This window comes from Procambarus clarkii, chromosome 14 (genome assembly GCF_040958095.1).
Source record: "Procambarus clarkii isolate CNS0578487 chromosome 14, FALCON_Pclarkii_2.0, whole genome shotgun sequence".
In the NCBI taxonomy this organism is placed as follows: Eukaryota; Metazoa; Arthropoda; class Malacostraca; order Decapoda; family Cambaridae; genus Procambarus; species Procambarus clarkii.
Window position 1 is genome coordinate 49,495,006 of NC_091163.1, and position 22,660 is coordinate 49,517,665.

The window sequence follows — 22,660 nt, forward strand, 5'->3', positions numbered from 1 at the left end:
ACAGGTGATAATGGGGCTGACACTGTCCACAGGTTATAATGGGGCTGACACTGTTCACATGTGATAATGGGGCTGACACTGTCCACAGGTGATAATAGTGCTGACACTGTCCACAGGTGACAATGGGCCTGACACTGACCACAGGTGATAATGGGGCTGACACTGTCCACAGGTGATAATGGGCCTGACACTGACCACAGGTGATAATGGGGCTGACACTGTCCACAGGTGATAATGGGACTGACACTATCCACAGGTGATAATGGGGCTGACACTGTCCACAGGTTATAATGGGGCTGGCACTGTTCACATGTGATAATGGGGCTGACACTGTCCACAGGTGATAATGGTGCTGACACTAACCACAAGTGATAATGCTGCTGACAGTGTCCACAGGTGATAATGGGGCTGACACTGACCACAGGTGATAATGGGGCTGACACTGTCCACAGGTGATAATGGGCCTGACACTGACCACAGGTGATAATGGGGCTGACACTGTCCACAGGTGATAATGGTGCTGACACTGTCCACAGGTGATAATGGTGCTGACACTGTCCACAGGTGATAATTAAGCTGGCACTGTCCACAGGTGATAATGGGTCTGACACTGACTACAGGTGATAATGGGGCTGACACTGTCCACAGGTGATAATGGGTCTGACACTGACCACAGGTGATAATGGGGCTGACACTGTCCACAGGCGATAATGGGGCTGACACTGACCACAGGTGATAATGGGGCTGACACTGTCCACAGGTGATAATGGGTCTGACACTGACCACAGGTGGTAATGGGGCTGACACTGTCCACAGGTGATAATGGTGCTCACACTGACCACAGGTGATAATGGTGCTCACACTGTCCACAGGTGATAATGGGGCTGACACTGACCACAGGAGATAATGGGGCTGACACTGTCCACAGGTGATAATGGGGCTGACACTGTCCACAGGTGATAATGGTGCTCACACTGACCACAGGTGATAATGGGGCTGACACTGTCTACAGGTGATAATGGGGCTGACATTGACCACGTGTGATAATGGTGCTGACACTTTCCACAGGTGATACTGGGGCTGACACCGTCCACAGGTGATAATGGAGTTGACACTGTCCACAGGTGATAATGGAACTGACACTGTCCACAGGGGATAATGGGGCTGACACCACAGGTGATAATGGGGCTGACACTGACCACAGGTTATAATGGGGCTGACACTGACCACAGGTGATAATGGGGCTGACACTGACCACAGGTTATAATGGAGTTGACACTCACCACACGTGATAATGGAACTGACACTGTCCACAGGTGATAATGGGGCTGACACCACAGGTGATAATGGGGCTGACACTGACCATAGGTGATAATGGAGTTGACACTCACCACAGGTGATAATGGTGCTGACACTGACCACAGGTGATAATGGAGTTGACACTGTCCACAGGGGATAATGGGGCTGACACTCACCACAGGTGATAATGGGGCTGACACTGTCCACAGGGGATAATGGGGCTGACACTGACCACAGGTGATAATGGGGCTGACACTTTACAGGTGATAATGGGGCTGACACTGTTCACAGGGGATAATGGGGCTGACACTGACCACAGGTGATAATGGGGCTGACACTGTCTACAGGTTATAATGGGGCTGACACTGTTCACAGGGGATAATGGGGCTGACACTGTTCACAGGGGATAATGGGGCTGACACTGACCACAGGTGATAATGGGGCTGACACTGTCTATAGGTGATAATGGGGCTGACACTGTTCACAGGGGATAATGGGGCTGACACTGACCACAGGTGATAATGGAGCTGACACTGTCTACAGGTTATAATGGGGCGGACACTGTTCACATGTGATACTGGGACTGACACTGTCCACAGGTGATAATGGGGCTGACACTGTCTACAGGTGATAATGGGGCTGCCATTGACCACAGGTGATAATGGTGCTGACACTTTCCACAGGTGATACTGGGGCTGACACTGACCACAGGTGATAATGGGGCTGACACTGTCCACAAGTGATAATGGGGCTGACACTGTCCACAGGTTGAGGACCTACGCAGGATGAGTGAGCCCGTCAAGAGCCTGGTGGAGGCTGGCCGGGTGGTGGCCGTCAAGAGCCTGGTGGAGGCTGGCCGGGTGGTGGCCGTCAAGAGGCTGGTGGAGGCTGGCCGGGTGGTGGCCGTCCAGGAAGACCAAGATGGCCGCCGCTCCGCCAGGATAACTCTACAAGTCGGACAGCTGTACCTCCACCCACTCCTGCGTCAGCCCACGCCCGCCCACGCCCACACCATCCAGGTTACTTTATTACACCCACTAGTCTTACTGACATTACTGACTTACTGAGTTGTGATAACTAATATGATAACATTTTGTTATACAGTTACCAGCATGATTTATATCATCTTGTGCAGGAGAGTGATGTTGTGGGCGCGCTGGACCCCTCCTGCACCCTGGCGTTCCTTGAGCTCGGGTGGGCGGGGTCAACAAGAGGGCGGGTCACCATCCGGCTGACCCCTGACACTCCGCTGGCCAGACAGTTTGTGTTGTTGTGTACGGGCCAGCGGGGCCACACCTTCCGCAACACTAAACTGTTGAGGGTGTTGGACAAGGGTCGCCCGGGGGAGTGGGTGGAGGGCGGAGACTACGAGAGTAATGATGGTAAGGGAGGAGCCCCACTGTTGCCTGACCTCCAGGGGCAGTACCGGAGGTCAGGCCAGGCAGGAGCTGTGGGGTCCTGGTGGCGGCGGCCGGGGGATCCCACGAGTGCCCAGTTCTTCATCATCACCAGGGACCACCAGGCTGGTGGCCAGTGGCCATGTGTCTTCGGTGATGTGGTGAGCGGCCTGGATGTGGTGAGGGCAGCAGTCAACCACAGTGACATTACGGAGGTGACTGTGGTGGACTGTGGTGTTGTGCTGCCACTCTAGTTCACTGTACCATCACTACTTTGGTGTTGTGCTGCCACTCTAGTTCACTGTACCATCACCATCACTACTGTGGTGTTGTGCTGCCACTCTAGTTCACTGTACCATCACCATCACTACTGTGGTGTTGTGCTGCCACTCTAGTTCACTGTACCATCACCATCACTACTGTGGTGTTGTGCTGCCACTCTAGTTCACTGTACCATCACTACTGTGGTGTTGTGCTGCCACTATAGTTCACTGTACCACCACCATCACTACTGTGGTGTTGTGCTGCCACTCTAGTTCACTGTACCACCACCATCACTACTGTCGTGTTGTGCTGCCACTCTAGTTCACTGTACCATCACCATCACTACTGTGGTGTTGTGTTGCCACTCTAGTTCACTGTACCACCACCATCACTACTGTGTTGTGCTGCCACTCTAGTTCACTGTACCATCACCATCACTACTGTGGTGTTGTGTTGCCACTCTAGTTCACTGTACCATCACCATCACTACTGTGGTGTTGTGCTGCCACTCTAGTTCACTGTACCATCACTACTATGGTGTTGTGCTGCCACTCTAGTTCACTGTACCATCACCATCACTACTGTGGTGTTGTGTTGCCACTCTAGTTCACTGTACCACCACCATCACTACTGTGTTGTGCTGCCACTCTAGTTCACTGTACTATCACCATCACTACTGTGGTGTTGTGCTGCCACTCTGGTTCACTGTACCTTCACCATCACTACTGTGGTGTTGTGTTGCCACTCTAGTTCACTGTACCATCACCATCACTACTGTGGTGTTGTGCTGCCACTCTAGTTCACTGTACCTTCACCATCACTACTGTGATGTTGTCCTGCCACTCTAGTTCACTGTACCATCACTACTGTAGTGTTGTGCTGCCACTCTAGTTCACTGTACCACCACCATCACTACTGTGGTGTTGTGTTGCCACTCTAGTTCACTGTACCATCACTACTGTGGTGTTGTGCTTCCACTCTAGTTCACTGTACCACCACCATCACTACTGTGGTGTTGTGTTGCCACTCTAGTTCACTGTACCATCACTACTGTGGTGTTGTGCTGCCACTCTAGTTCACTGTACCATCACTACTGTGGTGTTGTGCTGCCACTCTAGTTCACTGTACCATCAATACTGTGGTGTTGTGCTGCCACTCTAGTTCACTGTACCATCACCATCACTACTGTGGTGTTGTGCTGTCACTCAAGTTCACTGTACCACCACCATCACTACTGTGGTGTTGTGCTGCCACTCTAGTTCACTGTACCATCACCATCACTACTGTGGTATTGTGCTGCCACTCTAGTTCTCTGTACCATCACCATCACTACTGTGGTGTTGTGCTGCCACTCTAGTTCACTGTACCATCACCATCACAACTGTGGTGTTGTGCTGCCACTCTAGTTCACTGTACCATCACCATCACTACTGTGGTGTGCTGCCACTCTAGTTCACTGTACCATCACTACTGTGGTGTTGTGCTGCCACTCTAGTTCACTGTACCATAACCCATCACCATCACTACTGTGGTGTTGTGCTGCCACTCTAGTTCACTGTACCATAACCCATCACCATCACTACTGTGGTGTTGTGCTGCCACTCTAGTTCACTGTACCATCACCATCACAACTGTGGTGTTGTGCTGCCACTCTAGTTCACTGTACCATCACCATCACTACTGTGGTGTTGTGCTGCCACTCTAGTTCACTGTACCATCACTACTGTGGTGTTGTGCTGCCACTCTAGTTCACTGTACCATCACTACTGTGGTGTTGTGCTGCCAGTCTAGTTCACTGTACCACCACCATCACTACTGTGGTGTTGTGCTGCCACTCTAGTTCACTGTACCATCACCATCACTACTGTGGTATTGTGCTGCCACTCTAGTTCTCTGTACCATCACCATCACTACTGTGGTGTTGTGCTGCCACTCTAGTTCACTGTACCATCACCATCACAACTGTGGTGTTGTGCTGCCACTCTAGTTCACTGTACCATCACCATCACTACTGTGGTGTGCTGCCACTCTAGTTCACTGTACCATCACTACTGTGGTGTTGTGCTGCCACTCTAGTTCACTGTACCATAACCCATCACCATCACTACTGTGGTGTTGTGCTGCCACTCTAGTTCACTGTACCATAACCCATCACCATCACTACTGTGGTGTTGTGCTGCCACTCTAGTTCACTGTACCATCACCATCACAACTGTGGTGTTGTGCTGCCACTCTAGTTCACTGTACCATCACCATCACTACTGTGGTGTTGTGCTGCCACTCTAGTTCACTGTACCATCACTACTGTGGTGTTGTGCTGCCACTCTAGTTCACTGTACCATCACTACTGTGGTGTTGTGCTGCCAGTCTAGTTCACTGTACCACCACCATCACTACTGTGGTGTTGTGCTGCCACTATAGTTCACTGTACCATCACCATCACTACTGTGGTGTTGTGCTACCACTCTAGTTCACTGTACCATCAATACTGTGGTGTTGTGCTGCCACTCTAGTTCACTGTACCATAACCCATCACCATCACTACTGTGGTGTTGTGCTGCCACTCTAGTTCACTGTACCATAACCCATCACCATCACTACTGTGGTGTTGTGCTGCCACTCTAGTTCACTGTACCATAACCCACCACCATCACTACTGTGGTGTTGTGCTGCCACTCTAGTTCACTGTACCATCACTATTGTGGTGTTGTGCTGCCACTCTAGTTCACTGTACCATCACTACTGTGGTGTTGTGCTGCCACTCTAGTTCACTGTACCACCACCATCACTACTGTGGTGTTGTGCTGCCACTCTAGTTCACTGTACCACCACCATCACTACTGTGGTGTTGTGCTGCCGCTCTAGTTCACTGTACCACCACCATCACTACTGTGGTGTTGTGCTGCCACTCTAGTTCACTGTACCACCACCATCACTACTGTGGTGTTGTGCTGCCACTATAGTTCACTGTACCATCACCATCACTACTGTGGTGTTGTGCTGCCACTCTAGTTCACTGTACCATCACTACCGTGGTGTTGTGCTGCCACTCTAGTTCACTGTACCATAACCCATCACTACTGTGGTGTTGTGCTGCCACTCTAGTTCACTGTACCTTAACCCATCACTACTGTGGTGTTGTGCTGCTACTCTAGTTCACTGTACCATCACTACTGTGGTGTTGTGCTGCCACTCTCGTTCACTGTACCATCACTACTGTGGTGTTGTGCTGCCACTCTAGTTCACTGTACCATCACTACTGTGGTGTTGTGCTGCCACTCTTGTTCACTGTACCATCACTACTGTGGTGTTGTGCTGCCACTCTAGTTCACTGTACCATCACTACTGTGGTGTTGTGCTCCCACTATAGTTCACTGTACCATCACTACTGTGGTGTTGTGCTGCCACTCTAGTTCACTGTACCATAACCCATCACCATCACTCCTGCATCACTATGGACTGTGGGTTTTGATGCCAATGTAATTCAAGTACAACCTTTATCACTATATTACCATAACTTCACTATCTTTGGTGTTTAACTATCATACGTGATTATCACTGCTGTATCACCATCATTTGCTCTTTCACAGTACTGTCACCTATCATTGCTATATCACTATCACCTCTCTATAACATCTATATCACCATCACCTCAGGTCCCACACCTGGGATCATAAACTGACCATGTTGAGTAACTGATTGTTGGTGTCACTATATGACAGCTGTTGTCACTGTTATATCACCAACAGCTCACTATCACTTTCACTGCTTCACCAACATCATCTCACTTTCACTGCTTTATCACCTCACACTGATATATTTCCTCCTTACTTTCACTAATATATCACTATCATTGCTACATCACCACTATTGCACCATCACTGCTATATTTCCTTCACCTCACTATCACTGCTATATCACCATCACCTCACTATCACTGCTATATCACCACATCACACTATCACTGCTATATCACTATCACTGATATATCACATCACCTCACTATCACTGTTATATCACCATCACTATCACCTTTACCTCACTATCACTGCTATATCACCATCACCTCACTATCACTGTTATATCACTATCACTTCTATATCACCATCACCTCACTATCACTGTTATATCACTATCACTAATATATCAACATCACCTCACTATCACTAATATATCACCATCACCTCACTATCACTGCTATATCACCATCACCTCACTATCACTAATATATCACCATCACCTCACTATCACTAATATATCACCATCACCTCACTATCACTAATATATTACCATCACCTCACTATCACTTGCTATATCACCATCACCTCACTATCACTTGCTATATCACCATCTCACTATCACTGTTATATCACTATCACTAATATATCAACATCAGCTCACTATCACTAATATATCAACATCAGCTCACTATCACTAATATATCAACATCACCTCACTATCACTAATATATCACCATCACCTCACTATCACTGCTATATCACCATCATCTCACTATCACTGTTATATCACTATCACCTCACTATCACTAATATATCACCATCACCTCACTATCACTGCTATATCACCATCACCTCACTATCACTAATATATCACCATCACCTCACTATCACTAATATATTACCATCACCTCACTATCACTTGCTATATCACCATCACCTCACTATCACTTGCTATATCACCATCATCTTCTATATCACCATCACTGGTATATCACCTTCACCTCACTATCACTGCTATATCACCATCACTGGTACATCACCTTCACCTCACTATCACTGCTATATCACCATCACTGGTATATCACCATCACTGGTATATCACCTTCACCTCACTATCACTGCTATATCACCTTCACCTCACTATCACTGCTATATCACCATCACTGGTATATCACCTTCACCTCACTATCACTGCTATATCACCATCACTGGTATATCACCTTCACCTCACTATCACTGCTATATCACCATCACTTGTACATCACCATCTCCTCACTATCACTCAGGTCCCACACATGGGGTCAAACACTAAGCTAAGTAACAAAACTTAGCTGTGGATAAGCTGCCATGTATATATTTTACACCAGAATATAACAATGTAATATAATATATATTATTTCATTATCCATAGTGTTACTCTACAGTTGTAAATTGGTCGGTGCTTGTTAGTCTGTAAATAATATTACTGCTAAACACTACTAATAATTATGTGTTTAAATCACGAAAATTTACTCATGATGAAAAATTTGTTTCAATAATTACCCCTGGAATCATTCCATGGTTTAGATATGTTGATGATATTTTGTGTATATGGCCTACAGATGTAAACACAGACGAATTTGTAGCTAAACTTAATGATCAAGTCACCTCTAGAAAATTTACTATGGAGACTGAAATTGGTAAATGTTTGCCATTCTTAGATATACTTATTCATAGGGAAGATTGTTCACTAAAGTTTAGTTTTTACACGAAGTCTACGAATAATTTATCTTATTCATTATTTCTCAGGACAGATACAATGTGAAAAAATCTATTTTTTCCTCTATGTATCTCAAGAGCTCTTCGGGTTGTTAGTCCAGAATTCTTTGATGAAGAGTTTAAGAATATTGATTCTATTGGTCTCAAGCTTTGTTATCCACTGAGTTTTTTGGAAGTTTGCCGTAGCAAAGCACGTCGTACATATTATAATAATATATGCAGTGAGAAAATTCCCCCAAAGAATGTGTTGTGTTTACCATATTTTTCTGGGTTTGAAAATATTGTCAAGGCCTTGAAACTTTTTGATATACATGTATTGTTTAATTACGAAAATACTGTTAGAAAACTATTAGCTAGAAACAGTCCTCGTAGTGATAATTGTATCATATATAAAATACCTTGTAAAGATTATAATAGGTTCTATGTTGGGCAAACATCTTAAGATTTGAAATGTAGAATGTCGCAACATAAATACTCTGTAAGACATGGCTAATTGTCTAATGCGTTGTTTGTTCATTTGTCAGAAAATTCCCACCAAATTGATTGGGAGATGGCTTCTTCATTAACGAATTGTAAAAGCACTTTCAATAGGAACATAACTGAATCTGCTTTAATACAGATTACAAAATTATGTAACTTGAACATTAGCAGTGGTTTGTATACTTTAGATCCATTTTTGATTGATCAGTTAAAGGGCGTTTTTAGTAGGATCATTGATACACATTTGTCTCACTAATACCATGTTAATATCCACTATTTTATTAATATCAATGTATGGGCCTATTGGCCCATACAATGGGCCTATTGGCCCATACAATGGGCCTATCAATGTATGGGCCTATTGGCCCAGTGTATCCTATGGGCCTATTGGCCCATAGGATACAGCCCCCTATTTACATCCACCCATTCCCAGTCATACATTTATCATTGTACCTCACTTCACTTCACCTCTCTTGCCTATATATGTCCAAATCTATGTACATGTAACTCACCCTTCTGAAGATGTATTATTAAATACGAAAGTACTTAAGGAAATTCCTGTTTCAATTCTTCCTTCGTGGTCTGACACTGTCACTACTAATAATTATATTAATTGTAATAGTTATGGCAATTATGTTTTGTAACTGTTTGTTAACAGTTTCCACTGACTGTTGCCATACTGGTCCATGGTGTGTTGTGATATTACCATACTAGTCCATAGTGTGTTGTTATATTACCATACTGGTCCATGGTGTGTTGTGATATTACCATACTGGTCCATGGTGTGTTGTGATATTACCATACTGGACCATGGTGTGTTGTGATATTACCATACTGGTCCATGGTGTGTTGCTATATTAACATACTGGTCCATGGTGTGTTGTGATATTACCATACTGGTCCATGGTGTGTTGCTATATTACCATACTGGTCCATGGTGTGTTGTGATATTACCATACTGGTCCATGGTGTGTTGTGATATTACCATACTGGACCATGGTGTGTTGTGATATTACCATACTGGTCCATGGTGTGTTGCTATATTACCATACTGGACAATGGTGTGTTGTGATATTACCATACTGGTCCATGGTGTGTTGCTATATTACCATACTGGTCCATGGTGTGTTGTGATATTACCATACTGGTCCATGGTGTGTTGTGATATTACCATACTGGTCCATGGTGTGTTGTGATATTACCATACTGGACCATGGTGTGTTGTGATATTACCATACTGGTCCATGGTGTGTTGTGATATTACCATACTGGTCCATGGTGTGTTGTGATATTACCATACTGGTCCATAGTGTGTTGTTATATTACCATACTGGTTATACAAATACAGGTTTGGATAACTTTTAGGTTATCCAAACCTGTATTTGTATGTTCTCTCCATGTTCCTAAAATATCCTCCCAAATGTCCATTCCATATTTTTCACCTGTTTCTCCATATTTTCCATTATCTACCAATGTTCACAGCATGTTCTCTGTATTCTCCATTATCTACCAATGTTTACAACATGTTCTCTGTATTCTCCATTATCTACCAATGTTCACAGCATGTTCTCTGTATTCTCCATTATCTACCAATGTTCACAGCATGTTCTCTGTATTCTCCATTATCTACCAATGTTCACAGCATGTTCTCCATATTCTCCATTATCTACCAATGTTCACAGCATGTTCTCTGTATTCTCCATTATCTACCAATGTTCACAACATGTTCTCTGCCAGTTCAAATCATATTTTTGCATTCTCTTTCATGTTTTCTATGTTCTTTGTCATATTCTCAATGTTCTTAGCAAGTTCTTCACTGGGTTCATGTCATTCTCATTCATGTTCTCTGTGTACTTTCTCATGTTCCCCGTATGTTCACTGTGTCCACCGCATTCTCTTACATGATCTTTAAAATCAAATGTACAATTATTTCTTCCATTCAGTAACTAGTTCTTTGTCAAATATTATCAACAGCAACATTACTAATTCTTAACAAGTTAATACAAAGTAACTTTGTAGTAACTCATCACCTTTATTTTCAAAAACTATGTCCATGTATTTTTGCTTAACAATTTATTATTTGTTACCAGCACTGTTTGTAAACAAATCTTCACTTTATACAGTAACAAATTTACCAAGATAAACTTGTTCTTTTTAACTAAAAGTTTTTGTCAGTCACCAAAAAAATAATCACATTCGTCATTTCTTAACTAAATTATTCGTCAATCAACTAAAAATAGTCAATATTAGCTTCGTTCAACACTGTTCTTAACTAAAATAACCTTTCTCTTAGCTAAAAAAATGTCAGAAGAAACTTTCCAACACTGATCATAATTTCTTTATCCATCGTCATTCAACTAACAATAGCCACGTTCATCATTTCTTAACTAAAATTATTCATCAATCTACTAAAAATAGACAAATACATCGTCTTTACATTCATTCTTAATTAAAATAACTCTTCCCCTTAACTAAAAATATTCAAATGTAACTTCTTTAAACACTTTTGTAACTAACAATATACTTCATGGAGTAAGAAAAATAGTCAAATGTAACTTCTTTAAACACTTTTGTAACTAATAATATACTTCATGGAGTAAGAAAAATACTCAAAGACACACTTCGAGACATCAATAACAAGCTCAAAGACTCAAGTGCCTCAAAGGCATTCTTTAAACATCTTTGTTAATCACAGTTATTCTCTAACACATCTTCGTTCATCAAAGTTGTTCTCTAATACATCTCATCAAAATTAATTTCTAAGTCACCTTAGTTCATCAAAGAAACTTTCTAAGACATCTTCGTTCATCAAAGTTATTCTCTAAGACATCAAAAACTATTATCAGACCCATCAAAGGTATTCTCAGAGACATCAAATATAATCTCAAAGATATTAATGTTATCCTCTAAGTCGGAGGGGATCCCCCAGAAATGGAAAGTTTCTTTCACCCTGTTGCCCCTGTTCATCTAGCAGTAAATAGGTACCTGGGAGTTAGAAAGCTGCTTCCTGGGGGTGTGTAACAAAAAGCAGGCCTGGTCGAGGACCGGGCCGCAGTGACGATAAGTCCAGAAATCATGTCAAGATAACTTCAAGAAGATAAGTTAGGAACTTCCCTCACAACCTGAGGGAGTTTACTTAATAATATCTTAATCAAAATTAATCAATTGGTTCAAATTAGTTTTGAACCACAAAACTCACACCTCATTGTGTGGCGATGGTGCAAACTGGCAATGGTGATTAACCATTGTAATGGTGATTAACCATTGTAATGGTGATTAACCATTGTAATGGTGATTAACCATTGTAATGGTGATTAACCATTGTAATGGTGATTAACCATTGTAATGGTGATTAACCATTGTAATGGTGATTAACCATTGTAATGGTCATTAACCATTGTAATGTTGATTAACCATTGTAATGGTCATTAACCATTGTAATGGTCATTAACCATTGTAATGGTCATTAACCACTGTAATGGTTATTAACCATTGTAATGTTGATTAACCATTGTAGATTACCCATTGTAATGGTTAATGTGCAATGGTTAATATATTATTAATATATAATATTATTATATTATATAATATTAATATAAGGTAATAAGGGTAATTAATATAATATAGAGTTTCCTGGTAACCGTCACTGGACACGGCTCTGTCATGTGAGGTGGAGCTCCTAGGTCAGGCCTTATGGTCACTGGACACGGCTCTCTCATGTGAGGTGGAGCTCCTAGGTCAGGCTTTATGGTCACTGGACACGGCTCTCTCATGTGTGGTGGAGCTCCTAGGTCAGGCTTTATGGTCACTGGACACGGCTCTGTCATGTGAGGTGGAGCTCCTAGGTCAGGCTTTATAGTCACTGGACACGGCTCTGTCATGTGAGGTGGAGCTCCTAGGTCAGGCTTTATGGTCACTGGACACGGCTCTGTCATGTGAGGTGGAGCTCCTAGGTCAGGCTTTATGGTCACTGGACACGGCTCTGTCATGTGAGGTGGAGCTCCTAGGTCAGGCTTTATGGTCACTGGACACGGCTCTCATGTGAGGTGGCGCTCCTAGGTCAGGCTTTATGGTCACTGGACACGGCTCTCTCATGTGAGGTGGAGCTCCTAGGTCAGGCTTTATGGTCACTGGACACGGCTCTCTCATGTGAGGTGGGGCTCCTAGGTCAGGCTTTATGGTCACTGGACACGGCTCTCTCATGTGAGGTGGAGCTCCTAGGTCAGGCTTTATGGTCACTGGACACGGCTCTGTCATGTGAGGTGGAGCTCCTAGGTCAGGCTTTATGGTCACTGGACACGGCTCTGTCATGTGAGGTGGAGCTCCTAGGTCAGGCTTTATGGTCACTGGACACGGCTCTCTCATGTGAGGTGGAGCTCCTAGGTCAGGCTTTATGGTCACTGGACACGGCTCTGTCATGTGAGGTGGAGCTCCTAGGTCAGGCTTTATGGTCACTGGACACGGCTCTGTCATGTGAGGTGGAGCTCCTAGGTCAGGCTTTATGGTCACTGGACACGGCTCTCTCATGTGAGGTAGAGCTCCTAGGTCAGGCTTTATGGTCACTGGACACGGCTCTCTCATGTGAGGTGGAGCTCCTAGGTCAGGCTTTATGGTCACTGGACACGGCTCTGTCATGTGAGGTGGAGCTCCTAGGTCAGGCTTTATGGTCACTGGACACGGCTCTCTCATGTGAGGTGGAGCTCCTAGGTCAGGCTTTATGGTCACTGGACACGGCTCTGTCATGTGAGGTGGAGCTCCTAGGTCAGGCTTTATGGTCACTGGACACGGCTCTGTCATGTGAGGTGGAGCTCCTAGGTCAGGCTTTATGGCCTCGTAGTATACCCCGTGTTGCATGGGGTATACCCCTCGTTTCATGGGGTATACCCCGTGTTGCATGGGGTATACCCCGTGTTGCACGTGGTATACCTCGTGTTGCACGTGGTATACCCCGTGTTGCACATGGTATACCTCGTATTGCACGTGGTATACCCCGTGTTGCACGTGGTATACCCCGTGTTGCACGTGGTATACCCCGTGTTGCACGTGGTATATCCCGTGTTGCACGTGGTATACCCCGTGTTGCACGTGGTATACCCCGTGTTGCACGTGGTATACCCCGTGTTGCACGAGGTATACCTCGTATTGCACGTGGTATACCCCGTGTTGCACGTGGTATACCCCGTGTTGCACGTGGTATACCCCGTGTTGCACGTGGTATACCCCGTGTTGCACGTGGTATACCTCGTGTTGCACGTGGTATACCCCGTGTTGCACGTGGTATACTCCGTGTTGCACGTGGTATACCACGTGTTGCACGTGGTATACCCCGTGTTGCACGTGGTATACCCCGTGTTGCACGTGGTATACCCCGTGTTGCACGTGGTATACCCCGTGTTGCACGTGGTATACCCCGTGTTGCACGTGGTTTACCCCGTGTTGCACGTGGTTTACCTCGTGTTGCACGTGGTATACCTCGTGTTGCACGAGGTATACCCCGTGTTGCACGAGGTATACCCCGTGTTGCACGAGGTATACCCCGTGTTGCACGTGGTATACCCCGTGTTGCACGTGGTATACCCCGTGTTACACGTGGTATACCCCGTGTTGCACGAGGTATACCCCGTGTTTCACGTGGTATACCTCGTGTTGCACATGGTATACCCCGTGTTGCACGTGGTATACCCCGTGTTACACGAGGTATACCCCGTGTTGCACGAGGTATACCCCGTGTTGCACATGGTATACCCCGTGTTGCACGTGGTATACCCCGTGTTGCACGTGGTATACCCCGTGTTGCACGAGGTATACCCCGTGTTATACCTCAGGAATTACATAATACAAACATATGATCAGCAATATGACCATACAACACTAAACTGGTACAAGCCGGTAGCTCTCCACTATCATATCCTGGCTTCACCAACTGTCCATATCAAGTGGCTGCACAACTCTTGGCTTACCACTTACTACTCTTTCACTGCTTGGAGCTGAGATACCTCAAACATCTACATAAGTATCCCACAACAAAAGAATATATTAATCTCTCACTTTACACTGCGTCTTACATGCCAATAACCATTCAAGCACTTGCCCTTATACAATCATGTGTCCACAATGAACCTCTGTTCTGCTCCTAGAAGCTCCTTAATCATTGCCTATATCTGGATCCTCCAAAATGTCAGGAAAGGCACTTGTGCAGTTCTCCCAATCTGCTGCACTCCTCACTATGGAGTTCTGCTCTACCACAGAGTTCAGCACACACTTCTTCTCCAGCCTCCAAGTTCCTCCATTAACTTCTTCTCCAACCTCAATGTTCCTTCATGTACTTCTTCCCAGACACACCGCGCCCTCCAACAGTGTAGGGTACTCCCCCATCCTGGACGAGTCCAAGCTGGGAACATGTCTTGACATGCCAATAACCATTCAAGCACTTCCCCTTATAAATACTAACTTAACTTACCTAACCTAACCTAACCTACCTAACCTTACTAACTTAAGTAGTAAGTCATAAGGTTAACTTTCCTAACCTTACTCACTTACATAATGTAACCTATCCTAACCTAACCTTACTAACTTAACTTTACTTACATATCCTAATGTAACTTGACTTACCTGTACTAGCCTATTCTAATGTAACTTAGTTAAACTTACCTATCCTGACAGTACCCAACTTACATAACTTAGCCAACTTAACTGAACTTAGCCTACCTTAATTAACATAACTTACACAACATTGCTTACCTAACCTAACTTTCTCTCTCCTACATAATGTAACTTAACCTAAGAATCATCTTATTCTCTCTGAAACATAATTTTTTCATTTATTTTCCCAGAAATTCCTACAACTCTTGACAAAAACACGAGCAACCTTACACAAACTTTATCAATAATCCTTTATATACAACCTCTCTCTCACCCCCCCCCCCCCAACCACCACCACCACCACTACTCCCTACTACTAAGAGGTTGTGTTGGTGGTGGTGGTGGAAGCCAGATGTGGCCACACCCCAGGCACCATGCTGGGAGGCCATATGTGTACACACCCAGGCACCATGCTGGGAGGCCAGATGTGGACACACCCCAGGCACCATGCTGGGAGGCCATATGTGTACACACCCAGGCACCATGCTGGGAGGCCAGATGTGGACACACCCCAGGCACCATGCTGGGAGGCCAGATGTGGCCACACCCCAGGCACCATGCTGGGAAGCCAGTTGTGGCCACACCCCAGGCACCATGCTGGGAGGCCAGATGTGAACACACCCAGGCACCATGCTGGGAGGCCAGATGTGGACACACCCCAGGCTCCATGCTGGGAGGCCAGATGTGGCCACACCCAGACACCATGCTGGGAGGCCAGATGTGGACACACCCAGGCACCATGCTGGGAGGCCAGATGTGGACACACCCCAGGCACCATGCTGGGAGGCCATATGTGTACACACCCAGGCACCATGCTGGGAGGCCAGATGTGGCCACACCCAGACACCATGCTGGGAGGCCAGATGTGGACACACCCAGGCACCATGCTGGGAGGCCAGATGTGGACACACCCCAGGCACCATGCTGGGAGGCCAGATGTGGACACACCCAGGCACCATGCTGGGAGGCCAGATGTTTACACACCCAGGCACCATGCAGGGAGGCCAGATGTGGACACACCCAGGCACCATGCTGAGAGGCCAGATGTGGACACACCCCAGGCACCATGCTGGGAGGCCAGATGTGGACACACCCAGGCACCATGCTGGGAGGCCAGATGTTTACACACCCAGGCACCATGCAGGGAGGCCAGATGTGGACACACCCAGGCACCATGCTGAGAGGCCAGATGTGGACACACCCAGGCACCATGCTGGGAGGCCAGATGTGGACACACCCCAGGCACCATGCTGGGAGGCCAGATGTGGACACACCCCAGGCACCATGCTGGGAGGCCAGATGTGGACACACCCAGGCACCATGCTGGGAGGCCAGATGTGGACACACCCCAGGCACCATGCTGGGAGGCCAGATGTGGACACACCCAGGCACCATGCTGGGAGGCCAGATGTGGACACACCCAGGCTCCATGCTGGGAGGCCAGATGTGGACACACCCAGGCACCATGCAGGGAGGCCAGATGTGGACACACCCCAGGCACCATGCAGGGAGGCCAGATGTGGACACATCCCAGGCACCATGCTGGGAGGCCAGATGTGGACACACCCAGGCACCATGCTGGGAGGCCAGATGTGGACACACCCAGGCACCATGCTGGGAGGCCAGATGTGGACACACCCAGGCACCATGCTGGGAGGCCAGATGTGGACACACCCCAGGCACCATGCTGGGAGGCCAGATGTTTACACACCCCAGGCACCATGCTGGGAGGCCAGATGTTTACACACCCAGGCACCATGCTGGGAGGCCAGATGTTTACACACCCAGGCACCATGCTGGGAGGCCAGATGTGGACACACCCAGGCACCATGCTGGGAGGCCAGATGTTTACACACCCAGGCACCATGCTGGGAGGCCAGATGTGGACACACCCAGGCACCATGCTGGGAGGCCAGATGTTTACACACCCAGGCACCATGCTGGGAGGCCAGATGTTTACACACCCAGGCACCATGCTGGGAGGCCAGATGTGGACACACCCAGGCACCATGCTGGGAGGCCAGATGTGGACACACCCCAGGCACCATGCTGGGAGGCCAGATGTGGACACACCCCAGGCACCATGCTGGGAGGCCAGATGTGGACACACCCCAGGCACCATGCTGGGAGGCCAGATGTGGACACACCCAGGCACCATGCTGGGAGGCCAGATGTTTACACACCCCAGGCACCATGCTGAGAGGCCAGATGTGGACACACCCAGGCACCATGCTGGGAGGCCAGATGTGGACACACCCAGGCACCATGCTGGGAGGCCAGATGTGGACACACCCAGGCACCATGCTGGGAGGCCAGATGTGGACACACCCAGGCACCATGCTGGGAGGCCAGATGTTTACACACCCCAGGCACCATGCTGAGAGGCCAGATGTGGACACACCCAGGCACCATGCTGGGAGGCCAGATGTGGACACACCCAGGCACCATGCTGGGAGGCCAGATGTGGACACACCCAGGCACCATGCTGGGAGGCCAGATGTGGACACACCCAGGCACCATGCTGGGAGGCCAGATGTTTACACACCCAGGCACCATGCTGGGAGGCCAGATGTGGACACACCCAGGCACCATGCTGGGAGGCCAGATGTGGACACATCCCAGGCACCATGCTGGGAGGCCAGATGTGGACACATCCCAGGCACCATGCTGGGAGGCCAGATGTTTACACACCCCAGGCACCATGCTGAGAGGCCAGATGTGGACACACCCAGGCACCATGCTGGGAGGCCAGATGTGGACACACCCAGGCACCATGCTGGGAGGCCAGATGTGGACACACCCAGGCACCATGCAGGGAGGCCAGATGTGGACACACCCAGGCACCATGCTGGGAGGCCAGATGTGGACACATCCCAGGCACCATGCTGGGAGGCCAGATGTGGACACACCCAGGCACCATGCTGGGAGGCCAGATGTGGACACACCCAGGCACCATGCAGGGAGGCCAGATGTGGACACACCCAGGCACCATGCAGGGAGGCCAGATGTGGACACACCCAGGCACCATGCTGGGAGGCCAGATGTGGACACATCCCAGGCACCATGCTGGGAGGCCAGATGTTGACACACCCAGGCACCATGCTGGGAGGCCAGATGTGGCCACACCACAGGCACCATGCTGGGAGGCCAGATGTGGACACACCCAGGCACCATGCTGGGAGGCCAGATGTGGACACACCCAGGCACCATGCTGGGAGGCCAGATGTGGACACACCCAGGCACCATGCTGGGAGGCCAGATGTGGACACACCCAGGCACCATGCAGGGAGGCCAGATGTGGACACACCCCAGGCACCATGCTGGGAGGCCAGATGTGGACACACCCAGGCACCATGCTGGGAGGCCAGATGTGGAATGAGCAATCCGAAAGAAGAGATTCGAGATCAACCGCCGAAGATCCCGTAGTACAGGAGAAGTATGAAAACCACAGTGGTTTTCCCTCTCCAATGAGAGGGGAAAACCACACTATTATATATATATATATATATATATATATATAATATATATATATATATATATATATATATATATATATATATATATATATATATAATGTCGTACCTAGTAGCCAGAACTCACTTCTCAGCCTACTATTCAAGGCCCGATTTGCCTAATAAGCCAAGTTTTCCTGAATTAATATATTTACTATAATTTTTTTCTTATGAAATGATAAAGCAACCCTTTTCTCTATGTATGAGGTCAATTTTTTTTTATTGGAGTTAAAATTAACGAAGATATATGACCGAACTTAACCAACCCTACCTAACCCAACCTAACCTATATTTATAGGTAAGGTTAGGTTAGGTAGCCAAAAAAAGCTAGGTTAGGTTAGGTTAGGTAGGTTAGGTAGACGAAAAAACATTAATTCATGAAAACTTGGCTTATTAGGCAAATCGGGCCTTGAATAGTAGGCTGAGAAGTGCGTTCTGGCTATTAGGTACGACATATATATATATATATATATATATATATATATATATATATATATATATATATATATATATATATATATATATATATATATATATAAGGCCCTTATCAAGCTAGATTTCAAAAATGCCTTCAATTTGGTGCGGAGGGATGCTGTACTCCGTGCGGTTCATAGTCATTTCCCTTCCCTCTACCCTTTTGTACATTCATGCTACAGTATGGATCTTAAGCTACTTTTTGGCGAACATGAAATTGACTCGCGAGAAGGCGTCCAACAGGGTGACCCCCTTGCTCCTCTCCTTTTCTGCTTAGTCATCAAACAAGTCACAGAGGTCCTGTCCAGCGAGCTTAACATCTGGTTCTTGGATGATGGTACCCTAGCTGGTTCCCAAGACTCCCTCCTGGAGGACATCAGAAAAATCCAGGAGCAAGGTGCAGTTTTAGGCCTCACCCTGAACCCTTCTAAATGTGAAATAATATGTTCCAACCAGGGCATCGTAGAGAGAATAGAGGGTCTTCTGCCAAATATCCATAAAACTAAACCTGAAGACAGCACACTCCTAGGAGCTCCCCTGGGGTTGAAAGCTATCGATGAGGTCCTTGATAAGAAAATCGCTGACCTTAAGAGGATGGATGGGAGGATTGAGGATATTGATGCTCATGATGCACTCTACCTCATCACCAGATGTCTGTCCCTCCCCAGGTTAACCTACTTTCTGAGGTGTTCACCATCTTACAGTAGCCAAAAACTAAGTGAGTATGACCGGTTACTGAAATCAATGCTAGAAAAAGCCCTTAACCTCTCTCTCGATGACCTACAGTGGAAACAAGCCTCTCTTCCCGTAAGACTTGGGGGCCTCGGAGTTCGAAGAGCAACGCAAATCGCTGTTCCAGCCTTCCTGTCCTCCTTATCAGCATCCGACGACCTTGTGAAGGAAATTCTACCTGCCCACTTACATCAGCTGGCAGGTGTACATGATCCCAATTTTACACGCTGTGCCACAGAGTGGGCCTCTCGTGCAGGCCAATCACCTCAACCACCATCCCCAAAAGCCCACAAGCAATCCAGCTGGGATGGTCCCATTGTAGACCAAGTTGCTGCAGAGTGCCTGGGTGCTGCAACAACACAACATGACATTGCTCGCCTCGCAGCAGTAGCAGCACCACATGCAGGGGATTTCCTGTTAGCAACCCCAATGTCGGCAACTGGCACGCGTCTCACACCACACGCCCTCCGAATTGCTGTGGCCCTCCGCCTTGCTGCCCCAATCCACACCAGATATAGGTGTATTTGCGGCGAGGTGGTGGCTGACAGGTACGGCCACCATGGCCTACTCTGCCAAAGCACAGGGGGATGGCACTCGAGGCACAGTGAAGTTAACGACATCATCAAGAGGAGCCTCACCACAGCTGGATGCCCAGCTGAAAGAGAGCCCCGTTACCTAACGCCCCGTAACTCTGATGCTCTTATTGGTCGCCCGGATGGTATCACAGTGAACCCCTGGAAGAATGGCAAGCAGTTGGTATGGGACTACACGTGCGTATCAACCCTGGCTAACACCTACATTAACCTCAGTGTTGCACAACCAGGTGGCGCTGCCACCCACAGGGAAGCAGCCAAATCCCGTAAGTATAGAGAACTGGATCACCACTACAATTTTGTCCCCATTGCTTCTGAGACACTCGGCACCTGGGGTAAAAGTGCTACCAGTTTTTTGAAGGAACTGGGTTCTAGGCTCATTGAAACAACAAGGGACCCGAGAGCTGCAAGCTTTCTTTTCCAGCGCCTCAGTGTGGCGATACAGAGGGGAAATGCGCACTGCATCCAGGGTTCCTGCCCGCCATCTGAGGAGCTGGAGGAACTCGACAACCTATGATAACCATCTTTGTACCCTATATGTAACTCCTTTTTTGTAACAAAGTTCAAATAAAACAAATATATATGTGTACATACAAAAGAATGGGGGTGGTAGGAGAAGATAATATTAGTGTTCAGTGAGAAACCACAAGGTCTCCTCTGAATACTTTTTATTTTCTTCTCCGAGGCTATGGGTCCCCCACATTGGCACCAGAGGTGGTACCCTCACAAACCAAAAAAAAAAAAAAAAAAATATATATATATATATATATATATATATATATATATATATATATATATATATATATATATATATATATATATATATTATTAAATATGACCGAAAAAGTAAGATTAATAATTCTAACACGAATTTTCTCAATCTTTCGTACATTTCTTTTCACTGTTGGAGGTAAATCAAAAATCAAATCTCCAAAATTCATTTTTATTTCTAGTCTGACGCGACACGAGCGCGTTTCGTAAAACTTATTACATTTTCAAAGACTTTAGTTTACAAATACACAACTGAATAGAACTTACGCATCTCCGATTTTATATCTACATTTGAGAGAGGTGGATGGGGTGAGGTGGCATTAATAGGGTATTAATTTCATCAACATAAGACAGAACAAGAGGTGGTATTAATAGGGTATTAATTTCATCAACACAAGACAGAACACGAAACAATGGGTATTGAATAGAAGTGATTGTAGAAAGCCTATTGGTCCATATTTCTTGATGCTTCTATATTGGAGCGGAGTCTTGAGGTGGGTAGAATATAGTTGTGCATTAATTGGCTGTTGATTGCTGGTGTTGACTTCTTGATGTGTAGTGCCTCGCAAACATCAAGCCGCCTGCTATCGCTGTATCTATCGATGATTTCTGTGTTGTTTACTAGGATTTCTCTGGCGATGGTTTGGTTGTGGGAAGAGATTATATGTTCCTTAATGGAGCCCTGTTGCTTATGCATCGTTAAACGCCTAGAAAGAGATGTTATTGTCTTGCCTATATACTGGGGTTTTTTGGAGCTTACAGTCCCCAAGAGAGCATTTGAAGGCATAGACGACGTCAGTCTCTTTTAAAGCGTTCTGTTTTGTGTCTGGAGAGTTTTTCATGAGTAGGCTGGCCGTTTTTCTGGTTTTATAGTAAATTGTCAGTTGTATCTTCTGATTTTTGTCTGTAGGGATAACGTTTCTATTAACAATATCTTTCAGGACCCTTTCCTCCGTTTTATGAGCTGTGGAAAAGAAGTTCCTGTAAAATAGTCTAAT

At 46.5% G+C, this 22,660-nt stretch overlaps 2 protein-coding genes across 2 annotated transcripts in view; both read left to right on the plus strand.

The window, feature by feature from the left end:
- Positions 1-22,660, plus strand: part of LOC123749156 (uncharacterized) — a 546,434-nt gene that overhangs the window by 347,114 nt on the left and 176,660 nt on the right. The gene's annotated exons all lie outside the window — the stretch shown is intronic.
- Positions 2,071-9,493, plus strand: LOC138364640 (peptidyl-prolyl cis-trans isomerase-like). Its single transcript, XM_069324609.1, has 2 exons — positions 2,071-2,318; positions 2,435-9,493. Exons 1-2 carry the CDS (start codon positions 2,085-2,087, stop codon positions 2,948-2,950), a joined length of 750 nt encoding a protein of 249 aa, XP_069180710.1. The 5' UTR covers positions 2,071-2,084; the 3' UTR covers positions 2,951-9,493.